This window comes from Varanus komodoensis, unplaced genomic scaffold (genome assembly GCF_004798865.1).
Source record: "Varanus komodoensis strain SLA01 unplaced genomic scaffold, ASM479886v1 scaffold41, whole genome shotgun sequence".
Classification (NCBI taxonomy): domain Eukaryota; kingdom Metazoa; phylum Chordata; class Lepidosauria; order Squamata; family Varanidae; genus Varanus; species Varanus komodoensis.
The window spans coordinates 6,665,584-6,690,578 of record NW_025335954.1 but is presented as its reverse complement, the minus strand read 5'-3'; the positions used below and the strand labels follow the sequence as shown (position 1 = coordinate 6,690,578).

The 24,995-nt window shown below is 43.2% G+C and overlaps 1 protein-coding gene across 16 annotated transcripts in view; it reads right to left on the bottom strand.

The window, feature by feature from the left end:
- R3HDM2 (R3H domain containing 2) overlaps positions 1-24,995 on the bottom strand; it is a 168,177-nt gene that overhangs the window by 12,167 nt on the left and 131,015 nt on the right. For 12 of the 16 annotated variants that reach the window (XM_044443190.1, XM_044443189.1, XM_044443191.1 and 9 more), the window contains 6 exons: positions 23,994-24,229; positions 14,129-14,295; positions 9,350-9,451; positions 3,770-4,012; positions 2,977-3,103; positions 1,305-1,540 (listed from right to left, as the gene is read on the bottom strand). In XM_044443190.1, coding sequence (XP_044299125.1) covers positions 1,305-1,540; positions 2,977-3,103; positions 3,770-4,012; positions 9,350-9,451; positions 14,129-14,295; positions 23,994-24,229 — 1,111 coding nt within the window. The remainder of the gene's footprint in view (positions 1-1,304; positions 1,541-2,976; positions 3,104-3,769; positions 4,013-9,349; positions 9,452-14,128; positions 14,296-23,993; positions 24,230-24,995) is intronic. The other 4 variants (XM_044443196.1, XM_044443200.1, XM_044443197.1 and 1 more) reach the window with 1 other exon arrangement.

Genomic DNA, 24,995 nt, shown 5'->3' with positions numbered 1-24,995 from the left:
TCCCTGTCTGCAATTAAAAAAAACCAACTTTTGTAATACAGATGAAAAATGAATTTGCATGATTCACTGGTGAGAGTAAGCAAACAAAAATACTATTTATTGCATGTTGGAAACCTCTGATTTGGGGGCTGAAGGAAGATATAATACAATGAGTCCTCAGCCTTTTTCATGGCACATATTCTCAGACTATGCCCCATCTGAGCACTTGGGTCACAACCCAGGGAACTGCACATCTCAGTCAGCCTGCAAGGCTCTGTATGTGCCGCTCAAGCAGCACAGCCAACCAATAAGTGACTGGTGACACAATGGGTGTGCTCAACTGTCAATTGCAGAAAGGGGTGGGAGGAAGCAAAAGACCCACCTGTTGCAAAGAGGGTTTTGGATTTGTATTGTTCAGGCTTCTGGACTGAAGCCTGTTTATTTACAACATCCAGTGGACTGTTACTGCTAATTGCCTTCTGCATTTTAGACCAACTTCTCAGAACAGCCACTGCATTTGGGCTTCCAGAGGAGAGGAGAGGAGAAAAAGGCAGCAGAAGAGAGATAATACAGCTTGTACTTCTCTAGACCTTGGGAGTGAAATCAGGGAGCTCAAACCCTGATTTAGTCGGAAATAATAGAGCTCACCACTGCTTTACATCATCACAGTTTACTTCTAACATCAACAGCAAATTGTGGTTTGCAATCTGCAGGTTGTTAGATGTTTGAATCTGTAATGGTCTGATTTTAAGATTGTTAGCACTGTCCCACTGTTTTTGTGAACTGTCGCAAAATAGCAGGAGAGGCTGGACAGAAATGTTTTATAAATAAAGAGTTATGGAATAAGGTCAGAGCTACTTGTTACAATAAATGCAGGGCTACTGCCAGAGTAACAGGCCCACAGCGAGTTTCCACTCTGCCCCTCTGCAACATGTAATAACACATTCCCTTCCCCTGACATCACCAAGTTCATCCCTTTCCACAGCTCTGGTTGACGCTGGCAATGAAGACACAACAGGAAGACAGCGGCTTGTACTATGCGACATATCAGCAAGCCACTGAGGAGTAGGGGAGATTTGGCACATGCCTGCAGCTTTATTCTAAGTATCAGTCCAGCCCCAGAACCCTAATGAGTTTGGCATGAGCTATGTTTGTGTCTTCTTAAAGTGCATGAAGCATCACTTGAGGATTTCTAAACAACCAAAGGAAATGGCATATTGTGTGGGATTTACTGCCCTCAGACCAGAGGTCCCGTGCTTCAACAGTGCAGTTGCCACGTTGACCGTCCCTCACCCTTCTGGCACCCATCTGTTGTCATCACTCACTTGATATGAAGGGAGTGGAGTGTACTGGACCATCAGGCCTTGCATCTGGCTGCCCATATTTCCTCGCTGGCTGTTGAGGAGGCTCTGGCTCTGAGATTGCTGCACGCCCATCAGGCTCTGCATCTGGCTACCCATGTTGCTACGCTGGTTGCTGAGGAGACTCTGGCCCTGGGGTTGCTGCACACTGATCATACCTTGGTATGTCTGCTGCTGGTTGGACATGATTGGCTGTAAACCTGCAGCATGACAAGACAACAAATCTTAATACTTCACATTTGGGACTTGCTGCATGGAGTACCCCTCTTTCATGTCAGCCACGCCTTCCCTCAGGACACCCCACTTCCATGCCTCCCCATGGTCTTCCATTCCTCTTGCCCCAACACACTTATCATGCTGTGACTTAGAGCACACACAAGCCTCCATGGGCTGTTTCGGGGGGTAGGTTAACTCTTCAGGGATTCCCCCCACCAAAGTTATTTTTCTAATTCTGCAAATCTTGGGAGTTGGTTTATTTATTACATTGCTATATTGCCCAACAGCTGAAAGCTCTCTGGGTGAGTCACAAAATTTGAAAACAATTTAAAACATAAAATACAGTATAAAACACAGCATAACATCTTTAGTTAGTGAAGAGTTATGTATAGAACAGAAGTGAAAATGGGAGTGAAACCTAGCAACAGCACCAAGTTTTAAAATGCGATACCAAGTTTAAAACAGTGAGCGTGGCAGTTTGTATGTAGCCAGTCTATGTAGTCAGTTTGGCTATCATAACCAAGCACCATACTTTGCTATCAGTATACTTGACTGGTGTCCTGGGACTGTTCTTCTTTATCCTGTTTTAATATTTTAAGTGCATGGATAACTCAAGCATTTTTATATACGTGAATGTGGTTGGTCTCAGAGGAGTGAGCTGGGCTACAAGAGCTTCCAAGCCAGAAGAAATCTAGAATTTTATCAAGTTGGGAAGACACCATTCTCAGCTAGGGCAGAATGTGTTGTGTTAAATGCTTGACTGTTATGGCTGCCTCTCTCCTTTATAACTTCTAGTCAAGATGGGCAACGTGCCCTGGTGACACCCACCCATCGCTGGAGGTTGCTGATGAATGAGGAGGAATCTGGAGAAGTGTGCCATCATGACCAAGGCAAACACATGTAACAGATGGGATGAACTGCTAAATGTGTGACTGCCATTTTACACAATATCTGCTTTGGCCCACGGTGTATCCAATTCCTCGGGGCTCACCCATCACAAGTATGTTAGTCATGCCTTCCTTGCAGCTTCCTTCAAAGCTTGCAAACACAGCGGACTGTGTGCTTTTAAAGCTCAGAAAACATAATGGATTGATCAACACAGGCTTTCTTGATAACTGAAAACCTAGAACCCTTCTGTGCTTATGCGCAATAAACAAGTTAGCAGGCCTGAGCCTTGAAATGCATGCAAAATTGAAGGATAGTAACCGCCTAAAGTCCCTGTGACCCAGAGGGACACCTGACGCCCATCTGAGCCTTACAGCCAAGCTAAATCTGCTCTCTCAAAGATCCTTTGCATGCGCATGACTTGAACCCTATAAATAGGCCTGCTCCTTCTGGCTCCAAGAAAGGGCAAGATGGCCTGGATCTGCCTGACACTGCTAAGCTCGCTGCTTGTTTGTGGCACGTGCTGCACACTTACCAGGCTGCTGTGACTGCTGAGGCAGCGGTTGGCTGCGCTGTGGGCTGTAGGCCACCGGGTGAGAGAGAGGTCGGTATTGCTGGCTAGAGTTTGGGTACTGCCCAGGAGGGTAGTAAGAAACCTGAATCTGTCAGAGGGAGAAATGATATTGTCAGTAAATAACGCAGGTATAGGATGCAGGGGCCACTGGCAGGGCAGAGCCCTGGGGCCCCAGCAGAAAAGACACTCAAAAGGACACTGATTACAGCAAAAGCAGATCAAGAGCCCTCTCAGTGGGGGACATTCCCAGTAGCTCCTCCCCAGGAACCAGTCGCAGACCCTTGGAGAACCCTTGCAAGGAAAAGCATACCAGAATTTCCAGAATGATTGGAAATTACTCCCCTTGCAAAAGAATGACAACCAACCAGAAACAAAAGCCCTTTCACATGTCCTGAGCCTTTCTAGCTCCACCAAATATTCAGACAGGTGAGAAAGACATGGGACTGGGCCATAGGAAAACCAGTATCTCTCCTCTCCCACCATCCATCTTTCAGTTCATTAACACCTATGTAAATGGGGGAGGAGTGGTTTATATAATTTCAGGTGATATTAGCAGACTCAGCCTATCCCCTCCTGATGCTCAACTTAGATTTAAAGCCTGAGCTAGCTTGTCTGATCAAATGCTTACATGACCCTAATACTCAGTTTGACTCAGGTTCTATTGAGGATGGATTTCTGCACTCTTTTCTACTCTTCCCAGCAACAGCTGGTGCTCCTTAACAGTCACCGAACTCCATACAGGCAGAGAGCTTACCTGCTGGGGAGGCTGCATATAGCTCTGGGGCTGCAAGACCTGCTGGGCTGGTGCCGTATGTCCCGAGGCAGAGTAGTTGGAGGCAGTGATTGGCTGCCCTGGGGAAGCCATGATGAATCCAGTCTGCTGAGGGTGCTGGGACATGATTGGTGGCTGGAACATAGCTGAAGACGGATCTGGTGTTTCTGTGGAACCCTGGCGGCTGAGGCTGATTTGCCCAAAGGGGTTACTGAGCTCATCAGCCTGTGGCCAGAAGACAGGAAAAAGACAGACTGAATAATTGCATCCCTGAGTTGTTTCCACAACACCTGCCCCACTGCAATGAGCACAGCTTCAAAGAATTATCAGCACAGAACGCGAAGTGAGAAAATGCATACAGCAAACAACAAAAATGGCCACTGGCTGCAGAACAGACATGCTGAAGGAGGAGTGTTTACAGCTGAAAGAAAAGAAAGGAGGAGGGTGAGAGAATTCAGCAATCTTTCATTCCATGTTAGTAACTTAGATCTCTTCCCGTCCAAAATATAGGTCAATGCAAGTGAAACAATTACATTCTAGGTATGAGATGCATACAGACAAAAACTAGCTCCTTATCTTACTGTTATACCCAAAAACAATTAAGAAATGCAGCAAAGGAAATCTAACCCAATGTATAAAAGAAAAAGGGAACAAAAGAATTATGAACAACTACAGATCAGTTTTTCCCACACTGATACAATAATATCATGAAAGGGCTTATGGAGCAAAGGAACACTTCTAGTTTTCCTAACTGCGACATAAATATTACATAGCTATCCATGCAGCTTCTGCAGGAAGAGGGTGGGAGAATGCATTAGGACAGCAGCAGCTAGAAAGCATAAAATGTTCAATTTGACAAAGCCATCACTGATTATCTGGGCATCTCCAAGACAAGGGAAAAATTCCAAGAGCTCATTGTTATGGATAAGAAGGGTATATCTCCAAGGTAAGGGCTGGCAGGCTAGGCAAAATAGACGGGATTTGCTTTACTGCAGCATTCCCACTTGGCATAATTGCAGGTGTTGGCTGGGAGTTATGGGAGTTGCAGTCCAAAACATCTGGAAAGCACCAGGTTGAGAAAAGCCACTTTAAAGCAGCTTAGGACAGGGACTTTCAAAAGAACCATGGTATATTTTCTAATAACAGGTAGGGTAGAGAGGGCCAGGCCTGGATTAACACACAACAGTGACATATGAATACCCAGTACTAATATAAACTTAAATTGTGAGAGTTCCCCTGATGCCAGTTCTCACAGGCAATGTGCTCAGTCATTCTATTATGGCAGCAGGATGCAGAAATCTACCATCCTTGATGATCACCACATATATGCATAGCAAGGTACACACATACACTTGTCACATGATGGCATTCAGGCAGGAGAAGCACAATTCCCTACTGGTCTCTGGTGTCTGGGAAGGAAATAAATATTCCTGATGCTATGTGATGCAGCTCAAAGCAAATCGCACCACTAAGGTCCTGTTATGAGATCATCATGAAGAATGAGTATACTGATGGATACTGTAAGTCTCTCCTGGACTTTCCCAGAGCTCAAACAAAGGAACAAGCCACACTTCAGCTGAAGAGCAACATTAGCATATGACCAGCCAGCAAGCTATGAGAAGCAAAATAAGCGTAATATTTACCCTGCAGCAGAACTGTTAAATTCTCTTGCCTCTCAAGGTTGGCCCCAGATGCCTTGATGTCTTGAGGCAACAGTAAAATGGAAATGGCACCCCTCCCCACAAACACACACTTTGTCCAGCCACTCATTAATACTGGACAAAAACCACTGGGATGTTCTCTGGTGCAAATGCAAATGGATAGGAGTTGTACAAGAACAATGAAGTACCCTCATACAGTTCTGTGTGTGTTTCAATGAGGCGTGTTTAGGTGGTCTTCTCAGTGCCCCATGAATGGGACTGTGCCTCAGGAAACAGCATCTGTTCACTGCTCCATTACTGCCTTCAGTGGTGCCCAATGTCTGACAGTCTCATGATAGGGTAGCCTCTCATGGAAATCTGACTTCTGAGTTTTCACAGAACTACACAGGGCATGCTATCACAAATAAACATGGCATTGTGTACTTTCAAATGTTGGACAGGTCTAGAATGCATTGGGGAGAAAAAACTGGAACAAAGCAAACTCAGTGCCCCCGGGAAGAATTCTCAGAACCCTTCACAGGTCAATCCACATTTCACTGTGTTGCAGTCAGAGAAAAAGATATAGGACAATATACAAAAAGGTTTGGATCCTTATTCCATCTGGGATGGCAGCTCCTCTCCCTGTAACCCCATCAACCTACACTGTATAAATTGCCTATGAAGCTAGAATTCCTGTCCAATTCATTACTATTGTAGGACATGGCTGCAGATTCACAGGGCTCGCATCAGACCAACAGACTAAACCCTGCCAGGACAATTCCCTTAACCCTTGCATTTTAATGGACTTTCCTTTGGGATGATGTCAGAAAAAGCACTGTGCAAATTGAGGAAATGTACTGCTAGGGAGCAGAACCATGATTACGCAGTCACCATACCTTACAGCCATACTGTGAAGCTCCATATCAGCCATGTCCTGCTACAGAAACACATCTGATGAAAACTGTGGCCAATGCAGCATGTAAACTGTCATGTATTACCTAAGATGTTACTAACCTTGTTGTATCTGATCATGCAGAGTAGTTAAGGGAGTGCCATCTGGTAGCTGTTAGTGCCACATCTCATACTAAGGTAGCAATCTTATCCATGTTTAGACAGGAAAAAGTCCTGAACTCTCTGCATGCTACAGACAGCCTGGCTGGGAGGTTGGGGGAGCGGGGTTCTATGTAAGCAGATGATGGAGTCTTAAACCAGGAAACTGCCTTCAGACTACACGTGCTATTTTTTATAGCCCATCCTTCAGCAGATTTCTGGCAAAGGAAGCTGCTAACAGGGAGTCTAACTCTGGCACAAAGTAGGTGGTAAAGGGCCTGTCCAGATGATCAGGTCAAGCTTGCTGTTGTCATTTCTCAGGGGGTTTTCAAACATTTTTTTTCCTGTACATCAAAATTGTGTTTTTAAAATAAACATGTGCCTAAAAGTCTCATCTATGAACACCACAAACAGGCTTTCGAAAACACGGGAACTTGAGAGAGATGGGAGTGGGTATAGCTCCTGTCGAATTCACAGATGTTGGCAAACCCAGATTTTGTTGCTGTCCAATGTCTGAAAGTGTCCTTGACCTTATTTATTTTATTCAAAACATTTATATCCCATCCTATATTCAATCAGGATAGCTTACATTAAAAAAAAAACAGAACAACAGTAACAGAGCAAAATCCACAAGAGCACTTGAATAAAATCACAATCTACAATATATTAAAATATGTAGTCAAATCATTCTAACCATTAAAATACTGGGTAAATAAAAGCCTTTTGGTCTGGCAACAAAATGAAGAAAGAGTAGGTGCCAGGCACACCTCTCTCGGGTGCAGATTCTATAGTTGGGGCACTACCACTGACAAGCCCCTCCCCCTAGAAGCCATTCGTCTAGCCTCTTTCAAAGAAGGCCCCAGTAGATGATCTTAAGGTTTGGGCAAGTGTATATGGAAGGAGACGTCCCTCCAGATATACAAGAACTAAACTGTTTAGTGCTTTATAGGTCAATGATAACACCTTCAATCTGGTCTGGACTTCAATTGTTAACCAAAAAAGATGATAAAGGGCTGGTGTTATATGATCATGTCTGCCAGTCCTAGTTAGCAGTCCAGCTGCTCTGTTTTGTACCAACTGAAGTATTTTTCAAGGGTAGCCGCATGTAGAGTGTTCTGAAATAGTCCAAGTGGGAGAATACCAGAATGTGGATTACCGTTGCTAGGCTCTGCCTGTCCTAGTAAGGATGTCATTGATGGGCCAGCTGAAGCTGGTGGAACGTGCTCCTTGCCACAGCAGCCACCAGAGATTCCAAGAATAGCTCTGGGTCAAGGAATACTCCCAGACTATGCACCCTGTCCCTTAGGGGGAGTGCAACCCCATTCAGAACAGGGTAAGTATCATTCACTTGGACTGGAGACCTGCCTACCAGCAGTACCTTCATCTTTCCTGGATTGAGCTTCAGTTTATTGGACCTCAACCAATCTATCCCTCTATCCAGGTTCAAAACCATCACCACCTCAGCTGGATTAGATGAGAAGGAGAGGTAGAGCTGGATGACCTCTCCCAGTGGTTTCAGGTAGAGGTTGGCAAATGGGGGATAAAATGGAACCCTGCAGTACTCCATGGCATAACTGCCATAGCACAGAGCCGAAATTCCCCAGCACCACCTTCTGGAATTAGCCAGTCAAGCAGGAGCAGAACCACTGAAAGGCAGTGCCTCTCACTCCTAGCCCAGTCAGGCTATCCAGGAGGATACCATGGTCAATGGTATCAAAAGCTGTTGAGAGGTCCAGGAGAGCCAACAGGGACACACTCCCTGTCATTATTCGGGCAAAAGAAATCCCTCAGGGCAACCAAGGCAGTTTCTGACAGCAATCCTAACTCAAAGGAAAAGACGTAGTTCTCCAATAATATGCCACCATGGGTTAATTAATGCAAAAATGACCAGGCACAAGCAGGAGCAAGTAAGCATGCTGCCCCCAGCTTGTTCCACAATTCTACTTTCAGTTACCAACCTATGATTACCCTGTTCATAGGGTGTTAGTGTGACATCCAAACTCAGACACATTAGGCTGTTTAGGGGTTTAAAAAGCCTGAGTTAACTTACTGTTTGCTGTTTTCTGACAATTCATATTTAAATCAATACAACATAGCAATTTAGGTTTTATAACAATGACCCAGTGTCAAGTGTGAACTGGATCACTGTTATAAAATCCACTCCACAAAAATAGACTGGTATGTTGCAGGAGGTGTGGGGAGAATCCCTGCTCAAATCAGGGAGATTTGCCTCAGATGGAAGGCAGCCATCCTGCTGTTCTTTCCCTGGTACTTTGATGGTGGGATGCTGGTGGTATTTAAAAACAAGAAAACATCAACCAGTGGAAATAAGATGGGAGGGCTCATCTTGCGAAGACAAGACTCACAGGAGCTAAAATATCTCAAAGCAATGGTTATGGGGAATAGGGTGTTGCAGGCCCATAGTACCTCTGTGACACTCTCATGAAGCTACATCCCAGTTTGCTCCTTCAGTGTAATGTGTGCCTCCCTGAGCAAAGACAACTGGAACCCACTCAACAAATTAGCAAGAGTTGTGCATACACTATTATTATCAGTAAGTGTTCTCAAGGCCTCTTGAAGTGAAGTCAAAGTTAGTAGGCGTGGTTAGCATTAACCTAGATCCTGATCCCAAAGTCACAGTAGCAGCATTGCAATATTGATAGTTAGCAGCATTGCAATATTGATATTCTGCCTTTTTGTCTTTCAAGGGAATCCCAGGGTAGCCAACAAAATAATTTTCAGCTTAAGAAAAGCACAAACACATGCTAGGCGCACGCGCAGAGAGAGAGAGAGAGAGAGAGAGAGAGAGAGAGAGAGAGAGAGAGAGAGAGAGAGAGAGAGAGAGGATCTAAGAAGTTGGATTTTTTAATACCATGTTGTACTGCTGGGGTGGAGAGACCGGCAGGAGGACTTGGGGGCAGGAGCTTGGAGAGTACTGAACAGGCTGTGGAGAGGGCTGCAGAGCTGGGACCGGCTGAGAGCAGAGCAGGGGGGAAAGATGGAAGATAGGGAAGACACGGGCATAAGGAAGGGGTGGAGAAAAAGGAAGGGAGAAGAAAAGGTAGAACAAGGTTAGTTATTGCACATGTAGATAGAACAGAGGACTGAAAACACACCATCAGCTGCTGAGTTTCACCCTCTTTCCCACACCCCTTTTTTCTTGCTTTTCCCTCTACTTCTTTTAAGAGGAAAGCAAAAAATAAGGAGCAGGACATACTTGGCCACAAGAGAAAGACAGTGGGGATAGCAATATGTCAGATAGTTTATCCCTGAGGAATCTGAAATGCAACAAATATCCATGTATTCCATCACAGTCAGATCTGCAAAAGTTCAGGTGCCCAGAAAGTCTCAGGGTCTAAATAATTGAGTCTGGAGAGTGACATCTGAATGTCCACAATGGTCAGGAAGCAGATGCCTTTTCCCAAGCAATCTTGCTAGTTCTTATGCTTTGCAAAAAGAAAATTTTTAAAAGCAGCCATGATCATAGCAGCAGAACACTCCCTGCCTTCCTTCTATGCTTATGGCAGATAGAAAACTTGTTGGGATGGAACACATTCATTTACACCAAGGTAAATGGAAGTCCATTTGTCTAAATTGCTCATTTAATTTCACTTCTTTTTTTGGGGGGGGGGAGAGGGGGGTTAAAAAGCCAAATGGGTGAAGATACCACAATACTCTGGGGATACACCAAAAAACCAGGAGAGAAAACAGCAGACAACTGACAGGCATCTCCTTATGTGTCTGTGATCTCTCAAGAAAAGACCATGCAACTCAACACCCAAACACACAAGGAATGTGACCAGACAAAAGCACTGGATTTAGAAATGCCACTGTCTTCTTTATTTTCCCAGTTAAACACAGGAAGGCCAGGATACAAGAAAAGGAGAGAAGGGTTCTATCAAGCCTTTGTACACCAAATATACTTAAGATAGGGAATAATTTTCAGGGAAAGATTATTTCCTGAGATGAAGTGTGACAGAAATCTAACCAGTAAGGATTCACTAAATTGACACTGGCTAGGTCAGGTGATAAAGTAATATTATGTTCCTCAACAGAATTATAAAGGGTAAAAGAATATCCAAATTATTACCACTGCATGGTTATATTACAAGATGGTTTCTTTTCTCAGCTTCTCTCAACCACTGTTCATTTCTCTTCTGCATAACATTACATGAGGTTTATATACTGTTTCAAATCCCAGATAAAAGCATTTTTGTTTGCTATTTTCAAGGTTTCCACATTCAATTAATTTCTTTGCTGCTTTCCCAAATGACAAAAAGTATGATATACTGTATATTCTGAGGTGACTTCAGGAGCTCCAGGCTGCTACACCATCACAAATGCTGAGTATACTTGCAACTGCTGCTTTACTAAAGTAAGTTAATAACATTTTCATAAGCATGCTGAAGAATATAATTTCTGTGTGAAGATATACCCACCATAAGAGTGCAAGTCTATATATTGCTACTTTATACTGTAAGAATGCATCTCTACTACTCAGAAGTCCCATTGAGTTTAAGTGGATCTTACTTCAAAGTAAGTGTGTATAAAACTGCAGTCAGAATAGTAATGCAAATTTAGTTCTGGTTAGAAAGTGCTGCACAGATTGCCAAGACATGAGATTTACATTAGAATGAGGAGAGTGAAACCCGGACTCTTCAATCTATCAAGGACTTTTACAACTCTATTCTTAGTTATCCTGTTTAGATTAATGAACAACTCTCATGTTTTGAGTTACTATCTTCCTATAAAGTTATAAAGAGTGTGATAACTATAGCTAGGCTGTCTCTGTCCAAACAGTCAGTGTATCAGCATAAGCGGATGCAGAATGCTCCACACCACCAAGTTCATCTGTGCTTCTAGAGCTAATTCTTGATCCAAGCATAGCCCCAATATAAGAACCCACTCCTTTAGTGGGAAATCTATCCCCTCCATGGTATATTTGCTATCACTTAGCCAAACCACCCACTTATAGTACCGCCATACTGTCTGGACTGAGTCTCCATGTATTGTTCCTCATCCATACCCTTTTCCTCTCCTGCATTTGATGAAAAGTAGAAATAGACCCAAGTGTCATCTTGGTTCACAACTCCAGATAACTTCCTCCAGAAATTTCCTGAAGATGTTAATGATTCTAAGAGATACTACAGAGCCCTGTGGAATGCCATGGTATATTTGCCAAGGCAGAGCAATAATCCCACAGCACCACCTTCTGTAAATGGCCATCTGAGCAGGAGTATATACAATTTAGTCTATCCAGAATGATCCCCTGGTTGATAGTACTGAAAGCACCAAGACATCTAAAAGAATCAATTGGCTGCTTTCCCCTTTGTCCATCTCTCAGCAAAGGCCATACCACATGGTGATCAATCCAATGTCCATTTCAAAACTTGCCCTGGAATGGATCTAGGTCATTAGTTTCATTCAAGAGTATCTGCAGTAGACCAGCAACTGTACTAGATAAATAAGGCTTTGGCTCCCAGCAGCTGAACAAGTAAAATGGAAATTTTAAAAACTAGATATATATTTCTTGTGCTAGCAGGCCTTTTGCTAATCTCCTGTCTTTTGATACCAATGCTCCTCACCAGTAAAATGGGATCATAAATTGGTGTCCTTTGACCAGGTCTTTGCGAAGTGGAGACCCACTTTGAGAGTTTTATATTAGAATCCCTAATCTATAGCAACTCAGATGTATTTACACATACATGCCAGCATATGGCTCATGGGGTGCAGCAAATAATTCATTGTCTGTCCCCACATATTAATTTATACCTAGCTCTGATAAGTGGACTTCAGGGTTCTAGGAAAAAACCCCTAGCAGATCACACGTGCCTCAAGTCTGCCCATCCCAGAGCTGACTTGATATGGTTGTGCTAGAAAGAATTTTATAAGGTTCATCAAAAAGCAGAAGCTCCCTAAACAAGTACTTCAGAGAGCTGCTGCTCTCTGTGGCAAGTAAAGGAAACTGAAAAGGGAAGAAGCTGGGCACAGAACCAGACACAAACAGGCCACCCAGGAGAAGAGCCTGAGCCTCCTGGGACGGTCTCAGATGTTCTACCTCAGTCATTATGCTGTGGCTGGTACAGGCAATTCCCACATGCAGAAGTGCATAACAAACTCTCACGTCTCCCCAGAAGCAAGACACTTTAGCATGAACCTCATATGAAACTACCAAGCTTCTTTGTCCTTCTTCTATTATTCAGAGGAGACAGACCACAACCATACTCTTTCAGAATGAGAAGAACAGCCTGACTGTGTTTGGGTGATCATACTTTCAGCTAAGATATGAACAATCCATCCTTTTGCCTGCACACTCAGTCACTTTGCTCCTCCCTTCACAGAACATCTGAATGCAATACAGAAGTCTTCAATTAACCACAGCTTCCCATTTCAATCAAACCAGGAAAACCCTGGTTGCTAGGTTCAGAACAAACCAGGATCCTAAAATTAATTCAATCCATGGCTTAGCTGCAACTAATTTCCCCAGTTTGGAGAAAACAAGACATTATAGTTAGAGACTTCTTGGTTTAATTGCAATTTGCATAAAGGGAGGAATAAGGGGGCTGCATACACAGGCAAAAGTGTTGTTTACATCTTGGGTTACTAAGCCAATACATGTTTGACTAAGCCAGATCATTAAGTGTATGTGATCTCTGCAAACTATATGCTTCCTGAGCTGCTGATACCTAGAACTCCCTGCAAAGCAAAAGTCTGAGGATGCCAGCTGAACATGAGGCAAGATGTCAGGGCAGGACTCAACTACGGTACACCAGATTGAGATATTTAAAAAATTAATGTGAACTAGTACTACTCCACACTGCATAAAAACAAAAACATTAAAATTTGGGCAGTTATATAGTTACCCTGAAAAATCTCCACTTTCCTCACTGTGGAGAGACAAGTTTACAGCATGTACAACCACAAAGCTAGACTTAACATAGGGCCAATGCTTGCTGAAATCCATGATGGCAGCAAGAAGTAATGTATGCCTTCTCATAGATAAGGAGGGCCACTTCTTGTCCTACCCTGTCGCTAGCATGTTGCAACTTAGTGCTAGAGCCCCTGTTTTGCATGCAGAAGTTCCCAGATTCAACTCCCAGCATCTCCAGGTAGAATTCTCTAGGAAGACTCCTCCTCAAACCCTGGAGAGCCACTGCTGCCAGTCAGATTTGAGAATGCTGGCCTGATCAATATCCTGACTCAGTCAAAGGCAGCTTCCTAGGATCCTAGTATAGCCAACTTGAATAATTTGATCAGTTACCAAAAGCCACTTTTTTGGTGCAGAATGTATGCTCCCCCTCCACCCCACTACATCCACCTGTAAGGCACCTCCCCACAGCTGATGCTCCTGCTTCCCTGCAGAGCCACCCTAGCATACTTACGATCTGCCTTCTGATCTGCCAGGTTCAAATGCCCGTCCCCCAATATATATGTGGGGAAGCCAGGCTTTGCTACTGTGACTCAACTCTGTAGAACAACCTGGGTAACAGAGAAGGGGGTGGTTTAATAGAGACAGTTTGCATACTCATAAAACCATTCTAGGTCTCTACAGGAGCACTCCTGCTCCAAAAGCTCTTCAGCTTCTATTTCCTGGCTAAGAAACCATGAGGAAGAACTCTCCAGAACACAGTGACATCGAACAGTGACTCACCTGTGATATGATGTGATTACTCATTGCTGGCTGTTGCTGGGGTGTGGGCAGAAGTGGCGGCGGCTGCTGCGGCGGCTGCGGCTGCTGAGCAGCACAAGGCAAGAGGCCTCGGCCAGGCTGAGCAGAGGAGACTTGGTTACAGGCTTCGGGGGTACTTAGCGACAGACCTTCAGGAGGGAAATAAAATGCACCAGAGAAATATGAAATAATGCTTTATTTCTGAAAGAAGAGGTGCCAGGGCTGGAGCCTGGCTAGAAAAAATATTTGTTGAAGTTCACATCCTGGACTGTAATCCTAGATGTGAAAAAATGACTTCACACATGCTCAGCCCACCTCCCCACCCTTAGCTGTTCATTAAGGCTGACCCTTCCTCAACAATTCAGCCCCCTGTCCTGACTGAATTTAAGCCTTGGTGGAAGACATCCTATGCAAATAGGATCTCACCAGCCTATTTCCCTTTGTTGTATCGATGCTTGCATTTTATTGTTATTGGGAGCTGCTTTAAAGTATTGTCTTGCACAGAAACACATTCATCAACATCCTGCATATTCCGATTTTACTTAAGACTTCTGCAGATGAAAGAGAAGGTTTTATACACTTAAAATACACCTCAAGAAGTTTCAATAGCTGCCAGAAAAGTCATATTTACACAAAAGCATTTTGCCATTCCAAGCTATCTCTCTTATTTCACTGAGAAAAGATTATTATTTTACTTCCTCCCTTGTCTAATATTCCACTCCATCAAGTCCCTGATTAACTATCTGCTGTGGAAGATACCATTTCTACAGTCCCCTTGCATGACCCCTCACTGGAATACAGACAAAAACATGTTGCTTTCTGCCAGCACAGCTAATAGCTGAATTTTCACCCAATGGAACTGGGGGAGGAGGGGGCGGTGTGCGAAAAGAAGGAAGCTACACAAAACAGTGCACACATGTGCATGCACACACAACCCCAAAATTGGCATATTTTCATAATACAGGCAAGTGCATATTTTTTCTGTGTGTGACAGTGAGTTATTTTCAATGGCTTCCAATATATTGAAATACATCAACCCACAATGGCTTCCCATCAGTGTCAAAATATTCACGTCCCATTTCACATTGCACTATGTTTTATAGATCCAAATACACACTTCATATACATAAATATTAAATGCTTTTGGTTCCAAGTATATTCTACAGTGTTTATACCTTGACTGTTTTCACTGATTTGATGCAAGAATTTTTCTTAAACCACTGACTTAAACAAGTTAAGGTTCAGAAGCACTTCTGTTCCATTCTGAGATGAAAAGATGCTTTGCAATTTAATTCTTTTGTTTCCAAGCTGAAATGTTTTCCTCCCCACCTCTCTGTCTTTAATGGAGGGGGAATCACTTGGATTTTATGTGAACTGATTTCTCCCCAGTGTCAGACATCAGCAGTTCATTATCAAACCAGAGATGTAACATCTTAATTAACACCTGCACCCAAAGAATTCCATGTAACTCAAAGTCTTTCAGCTAAAATTTGAGCCTCAGTTATGTGTGCAAGAACCATTTCACTTGATCAGAAAAGAACCAAGTGTCCCCTGTCTGGCATTCTGTCTTTGTATTGTAACTGTATTTACTCTCAGAACAATGCTATAACTTATCCTACAGAATAAAAACACAAATTTCAGTATGAGAGAGGTCTTGTTTTTAAATGCTTGCTCTCTTGTACTCCTGTTCTGAAGTGATTGTTTTACCATGTTCTAGTGCTTGTTCTCCCAACAAAAATCCTGTTACCTGCTAACCATGAATGTTCAATTTGGAAACTTAGAGAGCCCCACATAAGCAATTTGATCCAGCCTGTAGTCAAGAAAAGGTGGTGCCCCTAAGAAGAATGAATGACTTACCCAAACTCCACCCAGTGAGACCTTAACAGAGAAAGGGTCTGAACCCAAACTACCACATCCAAGCCAATACTGGTCATAGAAGGGACAGGAGATTGGTCCAATGAGTTGATCTCTTCCTTTGCATTTCTTCTATGGCCATTCTAATACCATTTATTCCCTCTGTCACCAGATTTGTAAAAGGTTAACATGATAGCCAAATGGAGCCTGAACACCTTCCCTGCAGTTACAGGCAGGCTTTCAAAAAAAAAATCTTTCTCTCTCAGTCTTTCTAGTGTGTGACCATCATCATAGCTGCATCTGAGCAATTTCAGGCATTAGCTGGCTTTTTACTCCCACAGACCCTCTGCAAGGTACAGAATTACTGTTATCACCATTTCCCAGACAGGTGGGAAGGGATCTCATACAATGTAAAGGCTTAGTCATTTAAATAAGTCACTGGACTAACATTTCCTAGGTCCACATACAAGGCTATTTGGACCATTTTGCAGATAAAATTAAGAGCATAAGAGGATAATAATAATACTAACAAAAGATGTAATTATTCTGTTTTGCTGTAACACTAAAACATGTCATATTAAGGATTAATTTGTTCAAGCTGTACTGCTCAGGTTTTATCAAGAACTGTTGATGCCATCTCCATTTTACAATGTTCAAATAATGACCTCATTTCTCAGTTTTGTCCCATAAAGTCATTATCCAACTAAGGACTGCTTCATGCATGACACTGAGATGATTTCAATGGGTAAGTTTTTTGTATATGAGTACATGGTGCAGGGAGTATCCTTATGGCATGTACACTATGTGTTATATAGTCCACAAGTTACTTTTTCAAATGTACAATACATGAATAATGTGACAATGAATGTGTGAATGAAAAGGCCTTAATCATCTCATATCTATCCCAAGTAACACTGTCCCTTTCCATCTACCTCCAGAAGAAGCAAACAAATTTTCTTACCCATTATGGCAAGGTGCTGCATGCCTTCACATATAAAATATTTATATTAGTTAACCATTTATCTTGTTCTATGTTTTTGTTCTATGCACATGCATATGACAGGCATGCAAAAGAGAAAAAAAGGCACAGAAGAACCAACAACAGATGAGATGCATGATGAGGAACAACACAAATACAATTAAAATGAAACAAACTGCAAGAGACACTGTTCATGAATTATATGGAAACCCCTACCACTACTTTACTGTTTTCTCCAAGTACCAGATATGTAGTTTTGGGTCTCACATTTCATATAGCTTAACCTATGAAGGAGACGTTGGCATCCTCCAATCGAAATGCCTTATGTCTCAAACTGCCAGCCCTTCAACAGACAGTGTTCCAGGGGAAAAACAGATATTGCAGAGTGGATTTTGCAGCAGAAGTAGGAACCAGGATGCCGAAGCAGGATGCTAACAATAGGTAATACAGCTAAATCTGTCCCACCCTGGGAAGCCTAACCTTTCTTTACTAGCATATGACTGATACAGGAGCTGGTCTCTAAATTACTGAGGGGGAAGCAAGGCCTAATTAGCAGAAATGCCAGTGGGGGATACTGCATCAGCACGTGGTCAGAGGTCAGGTCAGGTCAGGTCTGTCACATGTGGAAGCATACCTCGGAAGAAGAACATCCAAGTCACCCATGAGCCCTACTAGGTGACTGATCGCTCTCCCATCAGCCTTACCTCATATTTGCAAGAGCAGAACAGGGCTGGAAGGGAGAGACACCAGCTACACCATCCTGAACTCCTTAAATCCAGGGCAATTTTTTTTTTAAAGTTTGAATGTGCTCCAGGGATGGAGCACAAAGCCTTAGGACTGGTCTGTAACTCATTTGGTTGATGGCAGTCAGCTTTTAAAAGACAAAGCTTGACTTGAGTAACTGATCCTACTTCAGCTCATTCAACAAAGCTAGCCATACATGGTGCAGTCACAGAATGTCTATTCCCAAGTCATTAACCTGTGTGACTTGAAAAGAAGATTTCAGTTCAAGCAACAAAGTACACAAGCATGCTTGTATATCATCAATATCTTTTTCTCAGTATCAAAACAGAAGTGAACATTATCAATAATTAAGGCCTGGAAGTAGAATTTTAACCCCTCAAAATCCACTTTGACCTGAAAATGTAAACAGATGAATATTCATAGCCAGCTGTAGAATATTTCTTTCCTAATAATGCACTCATTCAGTTCCTAGGCAAGGAAGTAGGTCTCATTGTACATGCTTTATTCTATTACACTATGCTACTGCCCAGACTAAATCCTGTACCAAAAGAAATTCAAGCTGTGTGATAAGAATTCCCAAAATTCAATGCATTCAATTATATAATAGCTTAGTAATACTTTGTACTTAAGTAGGACTTTTTGTGAGGGAAAAAATATTGACCCAGTCTGCAGTAGAACTGCAGTGGTATGGTGTTTAGAGTGTTGTACTGGGAACCCAGGAGATGCACGTTCTAGTCGCTGCTTGGCTATGAAACTCACTGGGTGACTCCAGGCCAGTCACAGACTTGCAGCCCAACACCCCTCAGAGGGCTGTTACTGTAAGGATAAAATGGAGCTATGTAAGCTGCCTTGGAGTCCTCACAAGAGAAAAAATGGTGGAATACGAATGCAATACAACAACAACAACATAGAATGACAACGCATGTGTTACTGGAGCTGCAGTGCAAGCATGCTGCCTTTCTCCTGCCTCTGTTTCATTTGCAGTTGTTTTATAAAACAACCCCTGAATGCCCAATTCCTGGATGGTTTTGCATGATATGTGAACCTCAAACTCTAGGTTTTTAAGGGGGAAACAACCCAGAATTTTAATCTAACAACACACTGACGGAAGGTTGTTCTTCCCTCTCGACAGCCCAGAGATCCAGGTTCACACCTAACATTCCAAACAACCTAGGAACATTGTACTCCTGGATTGCTTTCTAAATCTGAGGCAAAGAAGTAGACACGAAAAAGGCAGCTTGCCTGCATGCTCACATGCTCACTCCCATGCAGCCCCAGTGGGTTAATTAAGCTATGGTTGGTAGGGGTTGCAAAGGAAAAACCAACCATGCATTAATTAATTAACTCATACTTGGTCATTCCATAGAAACTCATCAAGTGCTTGCAGATTCCCAGCTCATGGTTTCTGATCTTGGCTACCACACTGCAGTTTCTTGGTGTTTGTAACAACTTGCATTACAATATCATATCATATCATATCATATCATATCATATTTCTCTAGAAGCCAAAGAAAACCTCCATACACAGGTATTGTTGTGAGGGGCAGTAACAAAGAAGGAAACATTAACATATTTGTGCAACACCATCAGCTTTTTAAGCACATGAGAATCCGTGAAAGTCCAGGACTTTAAGCTTAAAAGACTTTAAACCAGGAGTCTCAAACTTGCGGCCCGCGGGCCAATTGCCGGGATGGGTGGGGCATGGGGGAGGGGCCCTGCGGCCTTCAAAGCACTGGCGGTGCCCGGACCGGCCTCCAGATGAGCGGCCCACCACCCCCGCGGTGGTGGGATACTTGATGCGGCCCAGCCTCACCCAGACTCTACTTCCAGCGGCCCCCAGGTAAGTTGAGTTTGAGACCCCTGCTTTAAACAAAGAGGAGGTGGGTGGGAGGGCATGCTCACAATCAACTACTGAGAAGGAAATAAAGGGAGGAGATATAAACAAAGACATCTGAGTGTCTGCCCTTGAAGTTCAGCTGGAGGAAGATCATAAACAGGCTGAATACATGGATGGCAGCATATGAGTCATCCTCACTGCTGTAGGAAGCAGAAGTGAGTGAGTAGACATGATGCTGCAGTTTACCACCCCCTTTATTGACACATCCCTGTTTATGAGCTCAAGAAGAAGAATTAGTATATCTATAAAAGCATCCTCCTCCCTTGCACACAAAAAGAAGGCTAGGCAACACTGCAGAGTAATGGAAGAGGCTCTGGAAACTGCAATTCCACTCTGACATGACAAAGCAAAGAGACTGTATAATTATGCATTATAATTTTATAATAACTGTATTTATAATTGTATATAAAATGCATAAGGAGACACAAGAGCACCATGTGTGCAGAAAATCTGATAGCTGATGTTAAATTCGGCATCCTGAGAATATGTGTGCATGAGTGCACTCTCCCTCAACCCTTCAGAACTGACTCTAGACCAGCTTTTTACAATCTGGTGCCTTGAAGATGTTTTAGAATTAAGCTCTATAATCCTTCTCTACTGGCCCAGCTGGCTGGGGTTGATGGGGGTTTAGTTCAAAATTCTTGCTCTAGACCAAGTGGGGGAAGGAAGGAGATCTTCAGAAATTTTTAATTTAACTCTCAAATGTCAGATCATCTACTTTCTGCCCACCCCTACTCTAGGTCATATGGCTGATTAAAGGTACCAGCAATGCCTGATAACATATCAGAAGCCAGAGAGGGATGGAGCAACATTTCACAGTAGTTAGAGAAGCTGCTGTAGTGCCAAGGTCGTGAGAAAGGGTTGTCCTAGTGGAAAGACTTCAGCCCTTCTATGTCTTTCTCTCTTTCTACTCCCTTAGCAAAAAATAAAACAACCCCCAAATTATTCAAAAAACCAAACTCTAGGAAGTGCATGTTTGCCAAATTTAATATACACATAGATTGATCTTGGCACAGAATTCTTTGCCAAGGGGTGGGGTGGGGGAGTTGATTAATTAAAGATATATTCAAGAAATTTTAAAAGCAGATGGAGAGATAATGAACTGGTCCTACCAAATCACTATTAGGACTGTGGCACTGGTGATGGCTGCCATAAAGCCTGTTAATTTAAAAAAATACTGCAGGAAATGGTCATTACCATAGAGGAAGAGATGAAGTGAAAGGGGAGCGAGGGAAGCCTCCAAAGCATGCTTTTCTGCCCCTCTGGCATTTTCTTGCTGCAAAAAAGAGGCACTGCTGAGTTTCGGCAGGAGGGTGCTCTAAAGATATTCATGGTTTTTCCACTTTCATGTATGCCCTGCACCCCTAACCTGTGCTAATGTGGAGAGCCAACTATATGTGATCCGACTTACATACAAATTCAACTTAAAGGCAGTTTTCCATTTTCTCAGGAATGGAACTCATTCATAAACCCAGGACTGCCTGTACAATGCTTTTCCAGCCCTGTCACGTTTTAACACACCTAATATGAATCACAAAGAACAAAAATTTGGGATAGAGAGGGGAATGCAACAGCTCGACTGTGAGCTCCCACCATTTTATGGTAATTTTTCCAAGAGAGTGATCCCCATTATTAGCCACCAAGGACTCAGAGCCACAGCTTATACTGGGCCAGCCCACTGTTCCATCTAGCTCAGCACAGCCTACACTAAGTGGCAGTAGCACTCCAGGTTTCTAGTCAGGAGTGTTCCCAACATGAACTAGCAATACCAGGCTCTCAGCCTGGGACCTTCTTCATGAAAATACATGCTCTGCCGCCCAACTATGGCATGTCCACTACATTCCCCTCTACCTCTTCCATTGGCTGATCCTTCAACATGCCACGGGCCAGCTGCCTCCCATGAAACAGTAACTAATTTGTTCATTTCCAGTAGACTTCTTGCATAGTTTTCCCCATTATGAGTGTGAAGAAATACTTGTTTTGCAAGCAAATTATCCCTCCCCGCTTACAGTCTTAGGAGAAAGATGGCTGAATCTCTCAATAACTTTCCAGGATCCACAGCCATTCTAGTCTGCCTATATGGAAGCTTGGCAATTCTCATGACTTACACTCCTATGGGCTGCCTCTAGATGGGAGCAATCTATAGCTACTACTGAATTGTGAACTAAAAGAACCTCAGAATGAGGTTGCAGATTGAATTCCTTATCTATCCAGGGGAATTATGCAGAGCCTCTGTTGCAATTACTGCCTTGGCAGTCATTCTTAATGTTGAGGGCAAAGAACCCAAGACTATCGCAAGCTGCTTGTGCAGGGCATTGCTCAGGTGAAAAACAGGATGCAATGGGCCAGTGTGGCTGCTGTAAGTTCAGTCAGCATTCACCAGCACTGAGTAGACTTGTAGCATGGCTTGATGCATGTTGCTGCCTTCCTGCACATGGGCTGCTGCAAGCATAACACACAGCCATGCAAAAAGCAGGGCACTTAGAAGTACATGGAGGGGATGCTTCCAAATTTGACAACACGAAAAGCATCTGTTTTGCTATATGCCTAGGCCTTGCAAATCTACAATTTCATTGCACTTAACATGTATTGCAAATCCATGTGTAGCCAGGGCTTCCCAGCACATGTGCACAGCAACATACTTGTAATACACCTGCATGTGATAAACTAACATGATTTGTACATCTTTTTCCCTTACACAAATTATCTGTATAAACTTGCCATTTGAATTCACTCATAGGACTAAAGCCCACAAGAAAGCAACTCCAGGCTGCTTGATGGTGAATGCCTACTATAAACTCTCTTTTATTCCAGAGGTAGTCTAGTTATCCTGAACAAGGTCCATGCTGGGATGGCAGGTTCATTCTACAGTTCACTTGAGCCAATGGACTTTTTCCTCTCACTGATTTCTATGGACTAATTTGGCACCCAATATAGAAGTAGCATTGGTTTGGGCTGCTTGTAGAAAAAGTGTGAGCAAAATGGAAAGCCGTCAAAAAGGATTGAAAAAGAGAAAAGCTGTCTCAAGGGGTTGGAAAAATAGAACTGGATTTTCAAAGAATAAAGGTTCCCCCCCTGAGTATCTTGACACCAGTTTATTCTTTTTTAATTCATCTGCTTGTAGGTAATTCAAGAAAAATGGGGTTAAGTGAGAAGGAAGAAGCAACAGCAGCATCAACTGCTGGAGAGAGAAAACTGCCACTTAGGGAGTCAGCTCGGTAGCAGAGACAGCAGAAATTCATTAAATGAATTAAATTGAAGGTGCATAGATCAAGCTGAGTGTTGCCTACATGCTAAATTTAACAGCAGCACTTTGGGGAACTTATGGGGCACCTGCTTTCAGAAGCATGCTACATGAGATGCTTAGAGGCTGAAAGAGAAAATTAGAGGTCCTGGGTGTTATATCTTACATTCTCAAACTTAGGAACTTTTTGAAAACAGTGAGGAAGTAAGGCCAAGAAAGTGCAAGTATAATTTCATAAAACCCCAAGATGTTGTTGGCTACCTTCATCAAAGCAGTTAACTCATCAGTTGACTTCTAATATCTCACTAGCTGTCTCCCCAGACATGGATACAGTCATGTTTCAAGACCTGACCCCCCTCAGAAAGATGCAGTTCTGTGTGTTGTTCCTGATTAAATTCCTCCTGATGAAGCCAGCTGAAATGTGTTGAGAAAATCAGAACTCTAGTTTATTGGCTTTGTCTCTTGCATCTTTGCTTATACAAATGTTTTAAGTATATCTGCAATGTATGCTATAGTAGAATAATTTATAGGATGATGGGCTATGCAACCTTTTCATAGCTCCTCAACAAAGCAGGGATAATGGCTAGAAAAGAGGAATTGTGGAACCACCACAGATAGCCTGTGAATGAAGTTTCATTAAGATTAGGTGACTTCTAATCTGGTCAGTTTCAACGGGTAGTTTGCCATGAGGCCCATGTGGCAGATGACTGCACCCACTGGGCAGAGTTAGTACGCATCCAGGACCTGGACATTTTGTGGGATGTCTAGATCATTTCTAGACTGAGGCCAGTTTTGCAGGACAGTGTTGCTACCACATTTCTGCTAGTGCTGCTACCAAGGCTTCATTGCTACCAAGTCTCCTAGCATCTACATGGCTTATTCATTAACTCACTGGTGGTAATTCCCCCATTCAGATTGGCTTCTGGTCTTTGCTTCTTATTTAGATAGATGTAGTAAGGCATGTATTGAGGCTCATAAGGCATTTCTCTGGCGACACAGAAAGCAATTTCCGATTCTTTATTAGTAAAGGAGCAGTTTTAATCCAGGATTGCCTCAAAGCAGACTCACCATTGCCCTTGGAATTCCTCTCAATTTACTTGAATGAGGGCAGTAAAAAGAGAAGCGGTACCTGGCCTGACAGTCCTGTTGGCACCGCTTCCTTTGCCAATGCCACCAATGCTGTCTCCTCGTGTCAAGATGGAAATGCCACTGAAGCTGCTAGCTTTTGTGACAGGAGGCCTCAGATTGCGGACTGAACCATCCGAGTCTGTGCTGCTCCACGGCCGCGGCTCCAATGACTTCATCTCACTCTCCGTGCTGCTCTGTCGGCTGCCCGAAGTCCGGCTGAGCCCATCCCGGTTACCTCTGCATCAAAGATCACAGTGGTTAATGCCACCAGGGGCTAGAAAGACACAGCATGGCTAAGCATTCAAGGCAGCAATGTACTGTTTGGTGTTAGGAGAACAGACAAACAAGCACAAGTAGCTACACTGAGAAGAGCCAACTCTGGGGAGTAAGCAAGTGCTGCTGGCCCTCAAATGCACCAATGTGAAGGCAGAAGAGTGTTACAGCCTGCTCCAGGAAATACAGTTTGCTTTATATGTAGAATGACCACCATTATAGATGCTCAGTGACTACTGAGAAACAGAATTCTAAATGTAAACTGTTCTGCAGAGGTGCAGATCAAGGGCATCCTGGCAGGAAAAGAAATGAATGCAAAAATGTCCTGTCATCAAGGTCTAGGTATCCTTTGCTGATCTGACAAGAGATGAACTACCTCTCTAATCTGCCCAGGATAGATCAACCATTTAAGCAGGCCTGCTGCAACAGGGGGGCCTTCTGTGTTGCATAATTCTTCAGTAGTTCTCCAAAGCAATGTGTCTATCCTGTTCTCTGCATGTTTTACCTTCAAAATCTCTTATGGCTCAGGATGTGGAATTTGTACCCTCATCATGAGATGAAAAGAAAACAGGCTACCAAAATTTCACAAAACATTGTAGCCTAATTGATAGTCTCCCACAAGGAGGTGGCATTTCATACCAGCAGTGACTCTACGAGACCCACTTGGGCTGAATTCAGAAATAAGAAAATGTCAAACCCAGGAAGTATGGCTTGCACAGAAAGGTGCAAA